Below are 21653 nucleotides of genomic sequence, written 5' to 3'. Positions count from 1 at the left end.
TGTTGTTGTTGTTGTTGCAGTTGTCATTGTTGTTTGGCTGGCCTCAGCTGGGTTTGAACCCACCAACTTCGGTGTATGTGGCTGCTGCCGTAACCACTGTGCTATGGGCTCTGAGCCTGGATGAAATGTTTATAATTGGGAAAAAATGATAGCTATACTTTTTTTTGCCAGAAATAAACAATGTCATTCCATTTATCCAATTTGGCTTTAATAACTCAACTATTTATTGTTTTATTCATATGTGTTATTCATATTTCTCTTTAATGATTTCCAGATGAAACATATATACACTGTTGTAAATGGAATCTCTTCTAAAAGATTCTAAATTTTTTTGTCCATTTATCTCTGGGTCATATTTTATCATATATCTAGCCACTTCATTGAATTATTTTATTAAGCCTAAGAGTTTTTCAGTTGATTCCTCTGGACTTCCTATGTGTAAACTTATAGCATCTAAAATTAATAGCCGCTCAAGCGGCTAAGGCACCAGCCACATACACCTGAGCTGTCAGGTTCGAATCCAGCCCAGGCCCGCCAAACGACGATGGCTGCAACCAAAAAATAGCCAGGCATTGTGGCAGGTGCCTGTAGTCCCAGCTATTTGGGAGGCTGAGGCAAGATAATCGCCTGAGCCCAGGAGTTGGAGGTTGCTGTGAGCTGTGATGCCACGGCACTCTACCCAGGGAGACAGCTTGAGGCTCTGTCTCAAAAAATAAATTAATTAATTAATAAAATTAATAATTCTCTCTCTTCCTATTTTTCACACTCATCATTTCAATTTCTGGCCTTAGTGCCAGAGCCCAAATGTTCAAATAGATGTTAAATAATAGTGGTGACAGTGGGCCCTGTTCTTTTTACTGGAAATGGTTTTAATTTACATAATAGCTTTAGTTATGCAAATGTTGGATTCATTCAGGCTGATTTATGGAAGAATATGAAATTCACAGGGCAAGGGGGCAGGAGAGGCAGAGCATCCAGCCTGTGCAAAGACCTGGTGGAGTGACAGAGCACAGGGAAACTGTGTGGTGGGGCTGTGGGTTACATGGCCTGTGGGTTACATGGCCTCTTTCCCAGAAGCGTAGAAAACTGAATACACCCCAAGTGCCCCACTCCTCTGCCCTCTGGGTTGCTCTGGAGTGGGGAGACACAAGTCAGTACCTGTCCACTGTTGCTCAATGGCATAAACATGGGTCTCAGTGAACTCCCAGTAATACGCGAGCTTCTTCCATTCATGGGGCCGCAGATAGTTGGAGGCCAGTTGCCACAGCACAGAGCGGAGGTGCTGTGTTTCCTGCCGATGGTCCTGCTTAAAGGTCAAGCTCTTCCCAGAGGGGTCCCTGCATGAAAGGTGGTCCTGTGGAGCAGATCCCAGAAGAACAGGTGCTCTCATTTACGTTCATGGTCTTGGACAAGGATAATGAGGGGGCCAAGGCCCCTGTGACCCTACACCCACCTCTGGGGAGCCTGGGGACTGGAGTCAGCACGGGCTTGGGTTGATTCCTGTGGACTTCCTATGTTTACAATTAAACATATGTAATTGTATACTATGTATACAACTAAGGGCCACTGTTCTGATTTCTGACTCCAGGCTGTGCCTTGCTCTCTGGAACCCAGGTTGCTCCCACTGTTCTTCCTCCTAGAATGGCTTTTCTCACCTCCCAGCCCTTCAACTGCATTTTTTTTTTTCTTTTTGGCCGGGGCTAGGTTTGAACCTGCCACCTCCGGCATATGGGACCGGCGCCCTACTCCTTGAGCCACAGGCACCGCCCCAACTTCATTTTCATAATCAAAATGTGAATAATAACACATATGCCATGTTTTCCAGGAAGCCTTTCCAAATTCATCTATCTGGTCGTTTTGCCTTTCTCTGTGTTCTTTTTTGTTTGTTCGTTAGCTCTTTTGAGACAGGGTCTCATTCTGTCACACTTGGTAGAGTACTGGGGCATCATAGCTCACAGCAACCTCAAACTCTTGGGCTCAAGTGATCCTCTTGCCTCAGCCTCCCAAGTAGCTGGGACTACAGGCACCCACCACACGCCTGGCTATTTTTTTTAGAGACAAGGTCTCACTCTGGCTATGCCTCAGGCTGGTCTCAAACTCATGAGCTCAAAGCAATCCACCGGCCTCAACCTCCCAGAGTGCTGGGATTACAGGTGTGAGCCACCATGCCCGGCCTCTTTCTCTGTGTTCTTACAGCACTGGTATCAGCAGAATGACTCCAGAGCTTTGGACAAAACCAGACAGAATCAAGTTTGCTGAGTCCCAACAAGTAGTAAAGGATGAGATGACAGAATTCTTTCTATGTGAGGCAGGTGCTAAAATTAGAGGTTACAAAAGAATTATGTAACAGTATAAATTCAACCCACAAAAGCCTAAGCCCCTCTAAGGGGAATGGATGGCCTCTTTGTCTTTTTACCTACTTGCCCTAGCTATGGAGACCCATTCACTGTCTATGGTGACTGTATCTTGCTCTTACTCCACAAACCTTTCTCTTCCTCAATAAACTTTGCCTTAATAAAAAATAAAATTATAGGGTGGCGCCTGTGGCTCAGTCGGTAAGGCGCCGGCCCCATATACCGAGGGTGGCGGGTTCAAACCCGGCCCCGGCCAAAACTGCAACCACAAAAAAAAAAAAAAAAAAAAATAGCCGGGCGTTGTGGCGGGCGCCTGTAGTCCCAGCTACTTGGGAGGCTGAGGCAAGAGAATCGCTTAAGCCCAGGAGTTGGAGGTTGCTGTGAGCTGTGGGAGGCCACCGCACTCTACCGAGGGCCATAAAGTGAGACTCTGTGTCTACAAAAAAATAAATAAATAAATAAAATTATATTGGGTGGCGCCTGTGGCTCAGTGAGTAGGGCACTGGTCCCATATACCGAGGGTGGCGGTTTCAGGCCCGGCCCCGGCCAAACTGCAACAACAACAACAAAAAAACAGCCGGGCATTGTGGCGGGCACCTGTAGTCCCAGCTACTCGGGAGGCTGAGGCAGGAGAATCGTGTAAGCCCAAGAGCTGGAGGTTGCTGTGAGCTGTGATGCCACAGTACTTTACCGTAGGTGACAGTAAGACTGTCTCAAAGAAAAAAAAAAAAGAAAATTGAAATAAGTATAAAAATTCTTTTTTGTATATACAAACAACTCTCAAGGACACCAAAAAACTCCCCACCACCATTTGCTGACTAGAAAAGCAAATGCCTGACATGCTGCCTGCTGCTTTCCCTCGCCAAGTCCACAGCAGACATGGCTAATCAATCCCATCACACCTATCTGAGTTCAGAAAGTTGCCTGAACACAACGCCCCAAGCAACAGTTCTAATCACCCGGAGATGGCAGTGAGATGTGACCAAATGCCATCTCTTTATTCACGTATGCATCCATGCATTCATGTACACGCACATCTATGCTGGGAGCTACAGCAGTGTCCAATAGCCTCTCCACACTGGCATGGACCTCAGTCTGCCTTGTTTCAGAGTGTCTGGCTGCTTATCCACCTCCAAATCCTCACAGAACAACCCTGGTGGTAGACAAGGTGAGGATTATCACCCACTAGAAACTGAGAGGCCCCAGAATTGGTCAGAGCTGGAGTTCAAACCCAGCCACACTTGAAGCCAAGTCTTCTAACATGGACAGACCAAGCATGGGGCCTCCATACCTTCTCCCACCTGTAGAAACGGTCAGCTTTTATGATCATGTCCACCAGGCTGACATGGTTGCTGCGGGCGGCCACTGCCAGGACACTTTTTCCTTGCTGCAATTAAGAGGCAAGAAATGAAGCCAGAGTTTCTACAGGAGGGCTGCAGGGTGGCCTCTAGCACTGAGTATAAACCCTCCTGCCCAAAGGAAGCAGTTTCTAGCAGTCTACACAGGAGAACAGAAAGGTCTTCTGGTTTTCTGGGCATGCCGGTGATATGGAAAAAGTCATAGGTAAAATAAATAATACTTAATACTAACAACTACCTCTTGTGTTTCTTTAGAATTCAGAAAGCTTTGGACCTTGTGAAACTCAGCCTTCATTGGTTTTTTGTTTTTGGTTTTGGTTTTTTTGGTAGTTTTGGCTGGGACTGTGCTTGAACCTGCCACTCCCAGTATATAGGGCCAGTGCCCTATTCCTTGAGCCACAGGCACCACCCTCAGCCATCATTGTTAACTCTTCCACATCACCCATGAGATAGAGGTTCCACCCCAGTTTTCAGAAGAAACTAGAGCCCAGAGAAGGGGGCCTGGGCTCATCATGTTCCAGTTGCCTGGCTCGCTCCAGGCCTCCCAGATGGTCACCTCCAGGGACCTACAGTGAGATGAGAACCTCCTGTTCAAGGCTGGCCAGCTGCCTGAGATCCAGCTCAAATCAGGGCCTCCCTCCCATCCATGATCCAGCCTCAGGGCCTGATTCTGGCCTCCAGCTCCCCCCACCCCCATCCCAGGCCAGCCTTGCTGAGGACTGTGTGCAAGTTCTCCTCCCCTCGTGAGCCTGTGGCCTCCCAGCCTCACACTGAGCATTTGGCTCTTCTGAGATCTCTAGCACCTAAGGTCTAGAGGGACAATCAGCTGAGAAGCTTCCCAAACCTTGTCCCACGTGTGGGGGGTTGTTGGGCAACCATGTGGTTCAACAGTAGTTCTCCTACTTCCCCTCACTGCCACTAGGAGACTCAAGCAGCTCACAGTCTGATGAGGGCCGTGAAACAGAGAAACCAAATCACAGGCCTAAGCCAAGAGAGGGGCAGGCCACCGCTGAGGGTCCTCAGTAGAGTGGGGGGAGGTGGTAGAAGGCCAGGAGGCTTCCTGGAGGCTGCATTTGAACTGTTATATAAAGGATGAGAGTCCTTGAACACCCTGAGAAGGGGCTGGGCGGAGACTTTCATAGCAGGGTCTCTGGAGGGATGAAGGGAGGTTGGTTGCTAGCAGAGGTACCTTATCCCTCAGGGTTAAATCCACCCCGGCCACAAGCAGCATCTCTGCTATGTCCTGCCAGGCATGCTCGGCGGCCAAGTGAAGGGGTGTCTGCTGCCTCTGGGGAAGAAGCCAAGGGGACAGTGAGCAGAAAAGCAGGTAGGGGTGGCTCACAGCTCAAAGCCAGGGTTTAGTCATAAATACAGTACTCACCAGAGAAAACTTGGTAAAAACAAAAAATGGAAAGAAGAAAAAAAAAATTCACTAGCCCGCCACCCTAAATCAACCCCCGTTACAATCCTAGTATATTTCTTCTGATGGAGAATGTTTTTAGTTTGTTGGCTTGACATATTTTAGATCATCCGACACATGACTTTTTCATCTTATTTTTCTAAACACTTTTCACATATGATCAACTCTGATAAACACCATTTTTAATAAATCCCTTACAGCCTATTTGGGTCTGGACCATAATTTACCTAACCCCTCCCTATTATTGAGTATTTGAGTCATTATCAAATTGAGGACTGATAAACAATGCTATCAGGAATATCTCTGAGCTTTTACTATATTTCTTTCTTCCTTCCTTTATTTTATTTTATTTTTGTTTTATTTTAGAGACTATCTCACTCTGTCGCCCAGGCTGGGTTCAGTGGTCTGATGACAGCTCACTGAAAGCTTGAACTCCTGGATTCTGGTGAGCCTCCCACCTCAGACTCCCAAGTACCTGAGACTACAGGCATGTGCCACCATGCCCGGCTATTTTTTATTATTTGTTTACTTTTTTTTTAGACAAAATCGTACTCTGTCACCCTCAGTACAGTATTGTGGTGTCATAGCTCACAGCAACCTCAAAACTCGTGGGCTCAAGCAATTCTCTTGTCTCAGCCTCTCAAGTAGCTGGGACTACAGGTGTGTGCCACTACACCTGGCTAATTTTTCTATTTTTTAACAGAGATGGGGTCTCACTCTTGTTTAGACTGGTCTCAAACTCCTGAATTCAGGCAATCCACCCACCTCAGCCTCCCAGAGTGTTAGGATTACAGGTGTGAGCCACCACGCCCAGCCTTATTTTGTATTTGTATAGGTCTCACTATATTGCCCAGGCTGTTCTTAAACTCCTGGCCTCAAGTGATCTTCGGGCTTCAATCTCCCAAAGTGCTGGGATTAGAGGTGTGAGCCACCAAGCCTGGACGGATGTATTTCTTTTTTCTTTCTTTTTTTTTTTTTTTGAGACAGAGCCTCACTTTGTCGCCCTCAGTAGAGTGCTGTAGCATCACAACTCACAGCAACTTCCAGCTCCTGGGCTTAGGCTATTCTCTTGCCTCAGCTCCCAAGTAGCTGGGACCACAGGCGTCTGCCACAACGCCCCCCTATTTTTTCTTTTTGCTATGGTTTGGCCGGGGCCTGGTTTGAACCTGCCACCCTCGGAATATGGGGCTGGCACCCTACTGACTGAGCCACAGGCGCCGCCCTACCTGATGCATTTCTTAGTTCCCAGACACGCAACCGCCGACCATTTTGAAGGCATACGATAGAATCTGCCAAATTGCTTTCCACTTCCAGCAGTTGAACGTGCCATGCCTTTACCCAGCACTGGGTATTACGTGGTTGGGGGTAGATTATGGAAATGAAATTTAATAACTGACTACTACACTAGAAAAAAGTCTTTTTCCTTGGGGCCACAGTGTTCTATTAGGTTAAGATAGGTCAAGAGACTTGTGAATTATATATGCTTCACAAGGCCCTGGGCTCAAAACCAGCTAGTTATATACAGCTCACATAGCAGTTAATGTGTTAAAAGAGCTCCTTATTGATCAGTTTCAGGACTCGGAGCACTCCTATTACACAAGACTGCCCCAGTCACTCTTGCCCTGGGAATTTTCCTTAAAGGAAAAAAGCAATGAAAAGGATGAACATAGGAAAATGTTCACTGCAGTGTTATATATATATATCACGGCAAAACCTTGGGAACAACCAAAATGTTCAAAATGTTTTGGATAAAGTTCAAAATGAACATTTGTTTTGAATAAAGTTCAAAATAAAATTTATTTGAGTAAAGCTATTAAAAGGATGTTACCTTCAACAAATATTCAAAAAAAATTTTTTTTAAGGCTAAAAAAGCTTTTCCTTGACTCTAGGCCATGCTGAGAGGACCACAGACAAACCCTGCCAGCCTGGGAGGGTGCCCAGAGGCTCCCTGGGGCCCAGAAGATTTCTGCAGCCACTTACATTGTCAGTGGCATCCAAGTCACTGCGGGCATTGATGAAGAGCTGGACCAAGGCAGGAAAGTTGTGCCTCACAGCAAGGTGCAGAGGAGAAGTGCCCTGCTGTGAGGGGAGACACAAGATCAACTGATAGGTCCCTCCCAGAACTACCCCACTGCAGGCTCTGCTGGGGGCTGGGACCAGGGAGGGGTAGAGTGCTTCTGGGTTTGGCTTTTCTAGCTTCTTGGACAACATGGATGGGTTTGGTTCATTTACAGTCCCAAAGCCTGAATTCCTGGAGCCCAAAACTGATCCTGAAAGTGGCTGGAGGTCTTAAGACCCAAGTGTGAAACCCTGCTATGTCAGGAGCTCACTCTGTGTGGCCTTGGGCAAGTCATTTCCCTTCCTCCGCTACTCTTCATTTAGCAAGTGATGTTTGCCAAGTTCCCTTCTAGCACCAACACCTTAGATTCCCTGCTTTCTCATTTAATCCACATACCTCAACCTAGGAAGTATATAGGTTAGTATTCTTTTTGGGGGGTGGGGGTGGGGATAGAGTCTCACTGTCACCCTGGCTAGAGTGCCATGGTGTCATCGCTCACAGCAACCTCAACTCTTGGGCTTAAGTAATCCTTTTGCCTTATCTCCTGAGTAGCTGGGACTATAGGTGCCTGGCTAGTTTTTTGTTTGTTTGTTTTTTACAATTTTTTTTTTTTTTTTTTAGTAAAGATGAGGTCTCATTCTTGCTCAGGCTGGTCTTCAACTCCTGAGCTTAAGCAATCTACCCACCTTGGGCTCCCAGAGTGCCAGGATTAAAGGCATGAGCCACCACACCTGGCCCTGGTATTCTGATTAGTATCTTCATCTTACCAACAGAAACACTGAGGTTCAGAAAAGCAACCTGCCCAAGGACACATAACTAATAGGAACTGTGTCCTTTTAGACTTACTATTCACTCTATACCTTCCCACCTCTGATACCTACATAGGAAATGAATGAATGAGAGAGCCAGATGAGATCAGAAAAGAGATCCCACTCCCAGTCTAACTCCCTCTCAAGGATGGAAGACACTATCCCCAATGTTCTTCTGTGGCCCTTGGACTAAATGACAAAGTGGAGATACTGGCACAGCATTCCCCTCTCTAGATGATATAGTGACACACATATATCATCTGTGGATCAGTACCAAGCCAATAATGAAATGGGAGAGCTCAATGCTTATTGTGGAAAAACACACTCACATATTGAGGTATAAAAGGAAGGCCCTCACCAGATGCTGGTGCCATGCTCTTGGACTTCACAGCCTCCAGAATAAATAAATATCTATTCTTTATAAATTACCCAACCTGTAGCATTAAGTTATAGCAACACATAATGACTAAGACATCCTGCCCCACAAAAAACCCTAGTAAAAGAAAGTCATATAGAAGATAAAAGTAGCATTCCTATATAGAATGCCTACAAGAAATGACATTTAATTTTTTTTTTTCAGAGACAGAGTCTCACTTTGTCGCACTCAGTAGAGTGCTGTGACATCACAGCTCACAGCAACCTCCAGCTCTTGGGCTTAGGCGATTCTCTTGCCTCACCCTCCCAAGTAGCTGGGACTACAGGCACCCACCACAACGCCTGGCTAGCTTTTTGTTGCAGTTTTAGCCAGCGCCAGGTATGAACCCGCCACCCTCAGTATACAGGGCTGGCGCCCTACTCACTGAGCCACAGGCGCTGCCCATAATTTTTTGTTTTTTTTTTTTTGAGACAGGGTCTTGCTCTGTTATCTGGGCTAGAGTGGAGTGGCATCATCACAGTCTGGCAAATTTTCCTATTTTTTGTAGAGACGGGGGGTCTCACTCTTGCCCAGGCTAGTCTTGAACTCCTGGCCTCAAGCCATCTTCTTACCTCAGCTTCCCAAAGTGCTGAGATTACAAATGTGAGCCACTGTGACTAGCCATTTTTTTTTTTTTTGAGACAGAGTCTCATTCTGTCACCCAGGCTGTAGTGTAGCGGCATGACATAGCTCACTGCAGCCTCAAACTCCAAGGCTCAAGTGATCCTCCTATCTCAGCCTCCCAAGTAGGTCAGACTACAGGCATATACCACCATGCCCAGCCATGACATATAATTTTAAATATATATTCTAATCACAATGACAGCCAAAAAATAAACAGTATATCCAAAAAGTATAACTAGAAATGGATCAAAGGCAAAACAAAAGCTGTATAACATCACTGAGGGATATAAAAAAACACATATGGCTCGGCGCCTGTGGCTCAAGCCACTAAGGCACCAGCCACATACACCTGAGCTGGCGGGTTCAAATCCAGCCCAGGCCCGCCAAACAATGACAGCTGTAACCAAAAAATAGCCGGGCATTGTGGCGGGCGCCTGTAGTCCCAGCTACTTGGAAGGCTGAGGTAGGAGAATCGCTTGAGCCCAGGAGTTCAAGGTTGCTGTGAGTTATGATGCCACAGCACTCTACCCAGGGTGACAGCTTGAGGCTCTGTCTCAAAAAAAAAAAAAAAAAAAAAAACATGAAGAAATGGCAAGACATCATGTTCCTAGTGAAATGATCAAATATTACAGGCAGTCCCCAAGTTACAAGCATCCAACTTAACATACAATTTACATTTATGAATGGGGGCTATTATAGTAAATTCCCAAGTTATAAACATCTGACTAATAGATGACCGGCACTTATGAACAGAGGTTATTACATGTAATAGGTAAGTGCACCTGTTCCAACTTACAAACAAATTCAACTTAAAGAACAAACCTTCAGAGCCTATCTCATTCATAACCTGGGGACTCCCTGTATAAAGATAACCATTTTCTGTTATTTACATCCTTAATGAGACCCCAAAACGAAATGCCAAATAAATGCCCAAAAGTTTTTGGAAACATTTCTAGAAATAACTTTAAAACCCAGGTAAAACTGCCATAGAATTTTATCAGTGTCCTCAGATCAGTGCCAGATAAATGTGAGATCAAAATCAGGCCAAGGGGGGCAGCACCTGTGGCTCAAAGGAGCCCCGGCCCCATATATCGGAGGTGGCAGGTTCAAACCTGGCCCCAGCCAAAAAAAAAAAAAAAAAGAAAGAAAGAAAAAGAACCCCTCTTCAGGTGGCACCTGTGGCTCAAAGGGGTAGGCTGCCGGCCCCATGTGCTGGAGGTGGCGGGTTCAGACCCAGCCCCGGCCAAAAAATAAATAAATAAATAACATCAGGCCAAGGGAAGGCTGGCTATGACAGTGACTAGGCTGAGGTGGGGAATCGGGCTCAGTGCATCAGGCTGATGACCCTTGAGACCCCCAAGGGCAATAATGGCAGCTTTCCAGGAAGCAGCAGCTGTGGAGACATAATAGCCAAATATGCTGGATGTGACCTCAGTCTTCCTAGAGGTTTGGGAGAATGTGGTGGGAAAGGGAAATGGTAAGAGAGCAAGTATTGCTTTTAAGTGTTTTAAATTTTATGTATAAAAACCAAAGGAACCAAGAAAACCAAAGGTACCTAGTGAAACGTCATCTTCTCTCCTCTCACCCATCTGCTCTCTTCTCCCCACTCCCCAGCCACTGCTACTGCCTATGTGCGCCCTTCCAGAGGTTTTGTAATGTATATACCAGCAAGACCTTTTTTAATTTAAATTTTTATTTTGAGATAATTATAGATTCACCTGAAGTTAAGAAATAATTGAGAGATCTAGGCTGGGCACGGTGGCTCACACCTGTAATCCTAGCACTCCATGAGGCCAACGTGGGTGAATAGCTTGAGGTCAGGAGTTCCAGATCAGCCTGAGCCAAAGATGAGACCAAAAAGACAAAAACATTTTTTTTTGTTGTAGTTGGGCTGGGGCTGGGTTTGAACCCGCCACCCTCAGTATATGGGGCCAGCGCCCTACTCACTGAGCCACAGGCGTGATGGGCACCTGTAGTCCCAGCTACTCAGGAGGCTGAGACAAGAGAATCGCTTAAGCCCAAGAGTTAGAGGTTGCTGTGAGCCATGTGACATCATGTCCCTCTACCCGAGGGCGGTACAGTGAGACTCTGTCTCTACAGAAAAAAAAAAAAAAAAAGACAAAAACTAGCTGGGTGTGTTGATGCCCACCTATACAGTCCCAGCTACTCAGGAGGTTGAGGCAGGAAGATCACTTGAGTCTAGGAGTTTGAAGTTACAATGAGCTATGATGTCACTATTGCACACTAGCTGGGGCAACGGAGCAAGACTCTGTCATAAATAAATAAATAATAAAATAATTTTATTTATTTACACTAGAGAGACCTACTGTATCCTTTACCCAATTTTCCCAGTGGTGATTCCATAACGAAAACAACAGTACAATATTGCACCACGATGTGGACATTGATAATATCCACTCATCTCCTGGCCTGCTCCCCTGGTCCTGGCCCCTAGCCGACATGAAGGGCTGGAAGTTCCTGTTGCCCTACCCCCAAGTGCTTTGATTTTGCAGTAGGGATGCCCTTCAATCAGGGCCCCACACTTACATGATTCGCCACGTTGGTGCAGCCGCCTGCGAGGATGAGGGCCCGACACAGGTCCTCAGAGCCACCGAGGACCGCATAGTGGAGACAGCTCAGCTTTTTCTAGAGAGAAACAGGCAGCAATTTGAGGTCACAAAGACCCTCCTAGTGTCATTTACAAAGCACTTTGGGATCATTTTCCCATTTGAGTTTCACAACCCCCCTGGGACCATTATTATCCCCCATTAAACGCTGAAGCTAGAGAAATCAACAGCCTGCTCAAGCCTGGTAATTAGTGAAAGGAACTCAGTATGGTCTCTGCCTCTTCCTCACCTTCATCACAAACTCCAGAATGTGGACCAAAACCTGCCAAATTCCTAGGCTGGTAAAGACATGCAGATTACAGACTCCGAGGAGATGGTTTACAAAGAGGAAGGCAAATAAGATTTGCCAATACAGGACAAACCCCACCTGGCATGCACTGCCTGGCACAGGCTGGTCTCAGCACTGCCAAGCAGGAGCCTGGCAGGGCAGGAATGGAGCTGATCTCGGGTGGCCTGCAAAGTGCACTCCTTATTCAGAGCCTGGCCTGGCTCAACCATCACTGCACAGAGGATGTATCCCAGGCAGGCCCCACGAGGGTGACCAGCTGTCCTAGTCTGCCCAGGACTGAAGTGTCCCTGGGGCCTTGAATTTTTAGCTTCAAAGTCAGGACAGTATGGAGCAGACCAGGCCAAGCTGGCCACTCTACCAAAGTCCCCACTAAACAAGGGCATGGGGGGAGTGAGACTCAGTCCACCTCCCTGTGGGAAATGTGATCACTGTGGGCTTGTCCCCTCCTCAGAGAACTGCCACCTGACATTCTGGGAGGGGTGGGTGGGAATATGGGAACAGAAGGTGGCCTCTTCCAGAAACCTCAAGCCAATGCCCCCAGTGGCCATCCAGCTGGACTAAGCTTCCCCAGTCTCTGGATTCCTAACTGCTACTGGGGGGGAGATGGCCATGTCATCTTACTTCTTTTGCCCTCCCTTTCAGAATGCAGCACTGTGCCGGGCACAGAGAAAGGGCTTGGTGACCAAAGTGCAACACCATGCCAATGGTAGGACACTGGCTGGGCCCTCTCTCTGGACCTCCCTGTCCCTCCACTCTCCAGGGGTAGTAGCTCCCATACTCCTCAGGAGAGTTCTACAAATTAAGTCTTTGGTGGTTATAAAGCATCATTCCCATTTAACATTGATATTATTATTGAATTTACATTTGCCATTTTGCTATTTATTTTCTGTACATCTCTTTTTTAGTCTTCTGTCTCTCACTGAGTACCTTCTTTTACATTAAATAATTATTTTTACCTTTATCTGCATTTATTTTATAACTGAGTTTGTTCTGGGACCATCAGTTTTTGTTTCCTCTATCTCTTCCAGGGTATCATTTTCTTCTGTGCAACCTCCTTTCCTGTGTAGGTACAATTCCTATTCAGTAAGGACCACATCCATGGAGAGTGGGGGGCTCATGTCTGGGTTCATCTCTCCATGAGCTAGCTGTGTGAGGCATCTGGGGTGCCTTGTTCACCACAATGTGCTCAGTGACCTGATAATCTGCATCAAAACCCTATATTCAGGATTACTCCCTACATTTCTAAGCATGTGTAGTGAAAATTCAGCACTCTTGGTGGAGCGGGTTGAGAGGGACGAAGAGAGGTTGATTTATAGGTACGAAAGCACAGTTAAGTAGAAAGACTAAGTTCTAGTGTTCAATGGCACAGTAGGGTGATTACAGTGTGTATTTCCAAGTAGCCAGAAGACAAGACTTGGAATATTCCCAACATGAAGAAATGATAAATGTTTGAGGTGATGATGTCTTAATTACTCTGATTTGATCAATACATTGTATGTGTACATAAAATATTATATGGACCCCATAAATATGTACAATTATTATATATTAATAAAAAAATCAGTATTCTTTTTGGGCCACTGACCCCGTGTCCAGCCCCACTGTTTGGCCTGAGCACACCTACCATCTCTACCACGATATGGACAGAATGGCACACATCACTTTGGTAAAGTGACATCTTTCAGATACTTGGTGGCTTTTTGGATATGCATAGCATATCCAGTTTCACAGTTTCACAGTGTTCCTAAAGCAAGCACAAAGATTTAGACCTCTTGGTCTAAATGATTTTGTGGGATTTTCTTGATCAAGAGAATAGCAAACCATTTTCAGACATCGGCTCAGGCTACTCTGGGAAGGGGAAGAGCAGCAGCTCCTGGGAGAATTCATGAGAACTAGATCCTTTGAGACATTCCCAGCTGAAGCAAAATAAGTATGTTTTAGCACACCATTGTAATTCCTCTGTTTATTAACTACACATATATTTTTGCTATTATTACTTATATTTCATTATTTATTATTAATATTTTTTTTGCTATATTATTAACATTTGGAAAAAAGAGAGAATTCCAGACCATTCAACCAGCCAAAAAAAAAGTTATTTGTCACTGATTTAAAAATAAAAAGCAAAACAAAAATGCCATCTGTTTACCTAAAGAAAGGCCACACACCCCTTTCTAGGTCATGGAAAAGAATTTCCACTGGCAGAAGTAAAGCACGCCCAGGCCCCCGCTCTGCAGGCTGTGTGGCCACACAAAGCTGGGCCTCCAGGTCAGAGGACAAGCCCATGGTGGGGCAGGAGCTCTAGAGTCAGGGGAATAGGCTTTTGAGTCACAAGCTTTGCTTCTTACTAGCTTGTGACCCTGAGAAAATCCTCTCTCTCAGCTTCAGTTTTCTAATCTATAAAATGGGCAACATTTTTCTGAGGTAATAGTTACAAAGGGGCTTTGTGAATTATGAGGAGCCCAACAATAGGAGAGTACTATGCTAGGTATTTGATTCTCACAGAAATATAAGGAAGTAATCACCTATCATCCCATTTTATAGTCAGAAAACAAGGCACAGAGAGGTTAAGTAACTTGCCTAAGGTCACAGACCAGCAGCGGAGAAGCCAAGATCAGGACCTGGCCTGCTGCCTCAAAGTCAGGAATGACTATGGCCGTTGCTGTTGGCACAGTCATGGCTAAGCAGCCTAGGGTAGACTGCAGTCCGGGAGGCCTGGCTACCTGGGTGAGGGCATTCACGTCGCTCCCAGCCCTGAGGAGGAGCTGAACACAGTCAAGGTGGGTCCCTTCAGCAGCCGCGTGGAGGGCGGTCAGGCCTTCCTGCAACACACAGGGAGAGGTCTGAGGATGGCGGGAGGCTGAGTGAGGTGACCCCCGCCCCACAGTGAGAGGACACCCTGTATGCCATGGCGTCAGGGCTTCTTGAACTCTCCACTGCCCTGCTACAGAGGACAAGAAACCTGCCTGGCTGTGGTCCCCTGACGTCCTTGCTTTGTGGTATGCATATACGTACAGTCACTCCCTGCTCCCTGTCTCTGTCAGGCCATCTCGGCCCTCCCCGTCTATTCCTTCCTACGCCAGCATGCTTCCCTGACTACCCTGGCCGTGGCAACGCCTCCCCTCTTTGAACACACACTCCGGGTCCCCCTTCTTGCTGCTCCATTGTGCCTAGCGCCCCACTAAGCCTGTAGTGCTGTGCCACTGCTCATCCTTCTGACAGTGGGCTGTCAGTCCGAGCATAGTTTCCTGGCGTCACCTTGTACCGGGGGCTAAGGCTTCCTCGAAGGCAGGGGGCAAGAGTGTTGCTCATCTCTGCATTCCCCAGATGGCGACTCACTGCATTCTGCTCCTCCAGCTCCAGCCCGATGTCCACCAGTTGCTGCAGCACAGCCACGTGGCCCCGGCCAGCAGCCAGGTGAAGAGCTGTGTTCCCCTCCTGCAGGGAGAAGGTCTCCTGAAGGGCCAGCAGGTCCCAGAGCCCCAGAATCAGACCCTCACAGTCGCTGAAGGCCCATTGGAGCTGCCCTTTATTTTATAGACAGAGAAGCTGAGGCCCAGAGAGGGAAAGTGACGTGTCCAAGGCCACAGAGCAAGTCTGTGACAAGCTGAAGCCCTGCATGCTGGGTCAATGTCACCCTGTCCCAGAGACCTGTGCCACAGCAACACCCAGGGGCACGTTCAAGGGCAAACCCTGGTCTGTTTTCCCCAACACTTCAAGGCAGACACATTGCTTAAAAATAAAACAAAACCATTTTACATGCACCCATCTAAAGCCAGCCCTGCCTGGGGCCCCCAGGCTGATCCCCACTTGCTGCTCAGGGCTCCAGAGGCTCCTCGGAGCTCAGGCTGTTTCCAGGCAGCAGTTGCCTCAGTCACCTGCCAGCTTCAAGTCTCCTGGCTTTTCATAAAAAGGGGTGACCTTCCCTGAGCACATCCCTGTCTTCTGGAGCCCTTTCTCCTGCCCTGCTTTTCCTTCCCTTCCCCACTGGCCATCTGCTAACACTCTCCACCCCTGAGTGTACGCTGTGCTGGTTTTTGTATCTGACTCCTCTTGCTAGAGTGTAAGTGCCACCAGGGCAGAGCTGTCCATCTATTCTGTTCTCTGAAGTCTCCCCAAGTTCCTAGAATAGGGTCTGGGGCACATGGAAGACACTCAGTAGATACTGGTCCAGGGAGTCAATAATATGACAAGTATGAAATGTGAATGTCTTAACACAATAACTAAGGATTGTGTGAAGAGCTTGACCTGTGTCCCTTGGAAGCCAGAGGACGGGTAGGTGCCTCATGCTTGGAAAGTCTAAAGGTGACAGTGACAGGGCCAAGAGAAGTGGCTGCACTGGGGAGAGCACCCTGTTCTTTGTATTAGAATTTGCCCCTGCTGAGGAGAGCCTGCTTGGGGTTTTCCTTCAAAGGGGTCTCACTGCAGACCGCGTCAAGGCAGTCCCTAGAAGGGAAAGGGAAGGCAGCTGGAAGTGGCCAAAGAAAGGTATGTCCCTAAAGAAGCAGCACAGATGGAGGCCAGGGCAAGCACCTCCAGAACCCACAAAAGCATCCAGAAGGAAAGATCCAGCTTTGGCTATTCATCTCACCAGAAGACACCTGGGACATAGTCCAGCTGAATGATGCATGATTCAAGCTCTTCCCTTCACCCTGGCCTGTCTCAATACCTTCTTAAGGTAAGGATCAGGCCAGGTGCAGTGGCTCCCACCTGTAATCCCAGCACTTTGGGAGGCCAAGGCAGGAAGATCATCTGAGGCCAAGAGATTGAGACCAGCTTAAAGCATCACAGAGAGACTATATCTCTACAAAAAATTTTAAAATAGCCAGGAGCGGTGGTATGTGTCTGTACTCTCAGATACTCGGGAGGCTGAGGCAGGAGGATGGCCCAAGCCTAGGAGTTCAAGGCTGCAGTGAGCTATGATCGTGCCCCTGCACTCCAGCCTGAGTGACAGAATGAGACTGTCTCTAAATATAAATAAACAATAAAAAATAAAGGAGAGGATCAAGACAATCACATTGAGCACAGATCTTTAGAGTTCTGTGAAGATGTGAACACATGTTAAAGCCAAAGCAATGTTTAGAGTAGTTAGAAACACGCCCACCCTCAATCACCAACCTACACATAAATAAAGCAGCTAGCACTATCGCGAGGCACCAGAGATGAAACACTTAAATTTCCTATACGAGCATGACACTGGTATATTAATACATACAGTTTTGTTTGTTCTACTCCTCCCCAACCCTCTCTGCTGACAGGCAGCAGCCTAGCAAGGCTCAGCAAGCTCAGTGTGGGAAAAGCAGCCATGGTGTGAAGTCTTTGTGTTCAAAGAGACACAAGGGAGCGTGAACTGGGAGGATTGTGTGAAGGATTTCTGACATGTGCCCCCGCCGTTAGCAAGGCATAAAGACCAGCCAGCTGTGGGGCTTTCTTCTTCTACTGGGTTATGAATATGCACATCCTGCCATTTGAAGCTGCAGGTGGCAAGCAGAGACACCTAACACACTTTCCTGGGGCAGGGCAGGGGGCTCAGAGACAGGAGAGCTGGGAAGAAAGCAGCCTTGGTCTTGGACCTGGTGCCATCTCCCCTCTACCCATGGGGATGCCCAACATCTCTACCTCTGTGAGGCCTTGACAGCAACGGTCACCTTTCCAAGTGGGATTAATGACTTTCTCGGGGCTCTCAATACCTCCCTTCGGTTCATTACAGCGCGCGTGAGATACCCATCTTGTCATTGGCTCTGACAGGTCTGTCTTCCCTAGCAGGCCTTGAAAACTTACTGTGCCCAGACGAAATTCAAAATGAAAACACTGCTCATGGATGGAGCTGGAACATATTCTTCTTAGTAAAGTATCTCAAGAATGGAAGAAAAAGTACCCAATGTACTCAGCCCTACTATGAAACTAATTTAGGGTTTTCACATGAAAGCTATAACCCAGTTATAACCTAAGAATAGGGGGAAGGGGGAAAGGAAGGGGAGGGAGGGGGGAGGGGAGTAGAGGGAGGGGCATTGGTGGGATTAAACCTGCGGTGCATCTTACAAGGGTGTATGTGAAACTTAGTAAATGTGAAATGTAAATGTCTTAACACAGTAACTAAGAAAATGCCAGGAAGGCTATGTTAACCAGTGTGATGAAAATGTGTCAAACGGTCTATGAAACCAGGGTATGGTGCCCCATGATCACATTAATGTACACAGCTATGATTTAATAAAAAAAAAGAAAAGAAAAAAAAAAAGGGCGGCGCCTGTGGCTTAAGGAGTAGGGCGCCGGTCCCATATGCCGGAGGTGGTGGGTTCAGGCCCAGCCCCGGCCAAAGAAAAAAAAAAAAAAAGAAAGAAAACACTGCTAACCCCAAAACACAAAACTTAACAGGGATAAAAATTTTTTTTTCTGAGACAGAGTCTTACTCTGTCACCCTAGGTAGAGTACCATGGTGTCATAAAGCACAGAAGCCTCAAATTCCTGGCCTCAAGCAATCCTCCTGCCTCAACCTCCTCAGAACCTAGAACTACAGGTGCCCACCACAATGCCCGGCTAGTTTTTCTATTTTTAGTAGAGATGGAGCCTCGCTCTTGCTCAGGCTGGTCTTGAACTCCTGAGCTCAAGGGATCCTCCTGCCTCGGCCTCCCAGAGTGCTAGGATTACAGGTGTGAGCCACTGCACCCAGCCAGGTAATGCCATTTTAAAATCTTCTCTGCACAATTTCTAGTTGCAAAGTTCTGGACAAATTCATCGAAGCCAGATTTTCTCCTTCTCTGCTTTTGGTGCTCCTGCTCTCTTGGCCTTTAGGCCATTTTTGCCTCCTGCATAAGCCTGTCCTGGGGGGTTGTCCTTTCCCCTCTCTGAACACCCAATGCCTGGCACAGGGCAGGACCTACTCAGCCCATGTTTCCTGAATGAAAGAAGCCCAACCTGACCTGAGTCTTAGGCCCTGATACAGCCTTTTCATCACAAAAGGATGAGTGTGGACAGACTCAACCAGACCCCACAGAGGTCAGTGCCCCGGGAGGCAACCTGCTGAGGAGAGAAGGCACAGGGTTACGCATCAGGATGCTGGTTTCAAACCCAGGTCTACCTTTGTCTTGCTGTGTGACCCTGGCTACAGCATCCCCCTCTCTGGGCCTCAGTTTCTATAGCTGCAAAATAAGAAGGTTGAACTGGACTTTGATAAAGACTCCTTCTAGGATCCTTGTCCATGAGCTCTCTGTGTCAACAATATAAACAGAACTCCCTTACCCAGGCCAAGCACCTTGCTCAACAGATTAATATGGAGCTCATCCCTTTGTTGGAAGCATCATTTACAATTTGCTATAACATATTTTGCCTGATCATTTACAACAGTCTATTTATAAGAGTCATTTGCAGGGTCTCTTCTGAACTCTCATTCTTTCTCAGATTGGCAAAATCCTGCTCACAAGCTCTCCACCCCGAATAGCCAGCTTCCTCCTCGGTGTTCCCATCCTACTTTCACCATATACACAGCGGATCACTGAATCACAAAGAAGGCAAATGACCAGTGGATATGTGGCTACCTTCCTCTAACAACAGAAGACCCCAGTGGACCACAGTCCTGTCCAACCCACACCAGGCAGCACCACCAACCAACCAGATCTGCCATCCTGGATCACAGCTCTCAACTAGGACTGTGGTGCTGAGTTCCTGTAGTGAGAAACTATGTCTTGGGCATCTTTATGCCACCAACCCATACACAGCACAGGGCAGGCCCATAACATGTGCTGGTAAAAGGCCTACCAGATGGACGTAAGACACACTCTGATCTTTGGGCCTCTGCCCCTCCAGCACCATGGGAGTCAGAAGTAGGCACAGGTGAGGACCCAGAGCCTGGAAGGTAGTAGGGATTTGTTGTACCCTGGTCAGGAGCCCAGGTCTCAGGGGACAGTACCTTGTCTTTGACACTGTGGTCACAGCCAGAGCCCATGAGGAAGTCCAGAGCATCCAGCTGCCCATGCTCAGCTGCCCTGTGAAATGCAGTCCTTCCCAGCTGGCAGGGAGGAGAAGGAGCGTGAGCCTTCCTTCCCCAGTCAGTGGGCACCCCCGCTCTGTCCACCTGCCTTTGTTTCACCTGCCACTCTGGCATTGCAGTGGCCCCTCCTTCCCCGGAGATTCTTTTCTCTCTTTCCCTTGCCCCATACAACCTGCCTGGAAGGCCAGACCCAATTTTCCAACAAGAGTCATTTGTTGGGAGGTTCCTCCCCACTCAGATCCTTAGGTGCCTTCCTGCTGCCCACTAAAAAACAAATTCCCAAGGCTGGGGCTCAGGATCCTGAGATGGCCCCCCAGGAACCTCCAGGCTTTCCCACCCAAGATTCTGGTCCACCAGCACTCACACTAGAGACCTTCTCCACTTCTAAAGCTCTAGAAAGGCTCTAGAAAGGCTCTCTGCTCCATTTGGTCGCCCACTCCTGATATCCAATCTTACCCACAAATCCAATTCATTCACCAACTGCCACCCTCCAGGAAGCAAAAAGCAGTGGCTCCCTTCTCTAACCCATTTAAGGGCCTCTCTGAGGCAAGGAGTTACGCTTACATTCTGCTCATCTGTAGCCCCACACTTCTTCCAGACCAGCGGACCCAGGCAGGAACTCTCTGTCCACAGATCAAAGGATGCTCTCAAGGAGCGTGGCAAGCCAGTGGGCCAGACTGGCCCAAGGAGACCCCGGCCCAGAGAAGGACAAGTAGCCCCGAGGCACTCTCACCTTGTCTGTGTGGTCCAGGTTCACATCCTCCAGGTCCTCCATTATGAACTCCAACACTGGCACGTGGCCTTTTTGGGCTGCACAGTGCAGTAAGGTCAGGCCATCCTGCAAACAAGCCCAGGATGGTTCCTGCAATCTGTGAAGGGAAGCCCTTCTCACACACTGCCTGTCTTCCAGGTGGCAAGTGTTTGGGAGCCAGAGAACAGCTTGCCATAAAAACAACGCTGTCAGTGATGAATGGGTCCCCAGGATAACCGACTTTGGTGCACACTCTGCTTCAGAGGGGCTGATGGGAGTCGGGATGCCAGAGTTCAAATCCCAGCTCTGGCACTCATCAGCTTATGGTTGTGGGCCAGTCACCTCCACCTCGCTGAGCCTCCGTTTTCACTTATGTTTCTCATTAGGATAATAATCCTCAATCGACCATCTCAGTTGGTGACTGAGAGGACCAGTTTATAAACCAAAGTATTTTATAAACTGAAAAAAGATTCAAACATGTAAGGTAAGGTCATATAGCACTAGCAGTCCCTAGATCATACCCACAGAAAAATTCAGAAGGTTTTGGGCATCTATCTGCCTCACTTGATACAGCGGTTAATAAACACAGGTGACTAAGTGCCCAATGTATACTCTAAGAGGTAACCTCCTAACCTTCCAAAGAGGACTGAGGTCAGAGGTGATCTGCAGGGACTAGAGGGAGGTGGCCTGGGTTGGAGGTGTGGGGTAAACAGGAAGAAGCTTTCCTGAGTTTAGAAGCAATGACTAAAGGAGGGAGGCTTACAAAGCCTACGTTTATAGCTCAGAGTATGTACCTCCACCTTGCATTAAGGTCAGATTATATGAAGCACTGTTTTCCAAGTAGCAGATTGTAACCCATCAATAGGTCACAAAAATCAATACAACTACAACAAAAAAATCAATAGAACAGGGCGGCGCCTGTGGCTCAGTCGGTAAGGCGCCGGCCCCATATACCGAGGG

At 47.6% G+C, this 21653-nt stretch overlaps 1 protein-coding gene across 3 annotated transcripts in view; it reads right to left on the bottom strand.

Annotated features, from left to right (window-relative positions):
• The window catches only part of ANKDD1A (ankyrin repeat and death domain containing 1A), a 50138-nt gene that overhangs the window by 6607 nt on the left and 21878 nt on the right, over window positions 1–21653 (bottom strand). The window contains exons 5-13 of one of the 3 annotated variants that reach the window (XM_053593216.1): window positions 20676–20780; window positions 19862–19960; window positions 15295–15393; window positions 14679–14777; window positions 11587–11685; window positions 7113–7211; window positions 4902–5000; window positions 3646–3741; window positions 1159–1354 (exon numbers count right to left, since the gene is read on the bottom strand). In XM_053593216.1, coding sequence (XP_053449191.1) covers window positions 1159–1354; window positions 3646–3741; window positions 4902–5000; window positions 7113–7211; window positions 11587–11685; window positions 14679–14777; window positions 15295–15393; window positions 19862–19960; window positions 20676–20780 — 991 coding nt within the window. The remainder of the gene's footprint in view (window positions 1–1158; window positions 1355–3645; window positions 3742–4901; window positions 5001–7112; window positions 7212–11586; window positions 11686–14678; window positions 14778–15294; window positions 15394–19861; window positions 19961–20675; window positions 20781–21653) is intronic. The other 2 variants (XM_053593217.1, XM_053593218.1) reach the window with 2 other exon arrangements.

This window comes from Nycticebus coucang, chromosome 6, assembly GCF_027406575.1.
Source record: "Nycticebus coucang isolate mNycCou1 chromosome 6, mNycCou1.pri, whole genome shotgun sequence".
Classification (NCBI taxonomy): Eukaryota; Metazoa; Chordata; class Mammalia; order Primates; family Lorisidae; genus Nycticebus; species Nycticebus coucang.
Note: the sequence above shows the minus strand (reverse complement) of the source record. Positions and strands in the feature narration are given on the sequence as shown.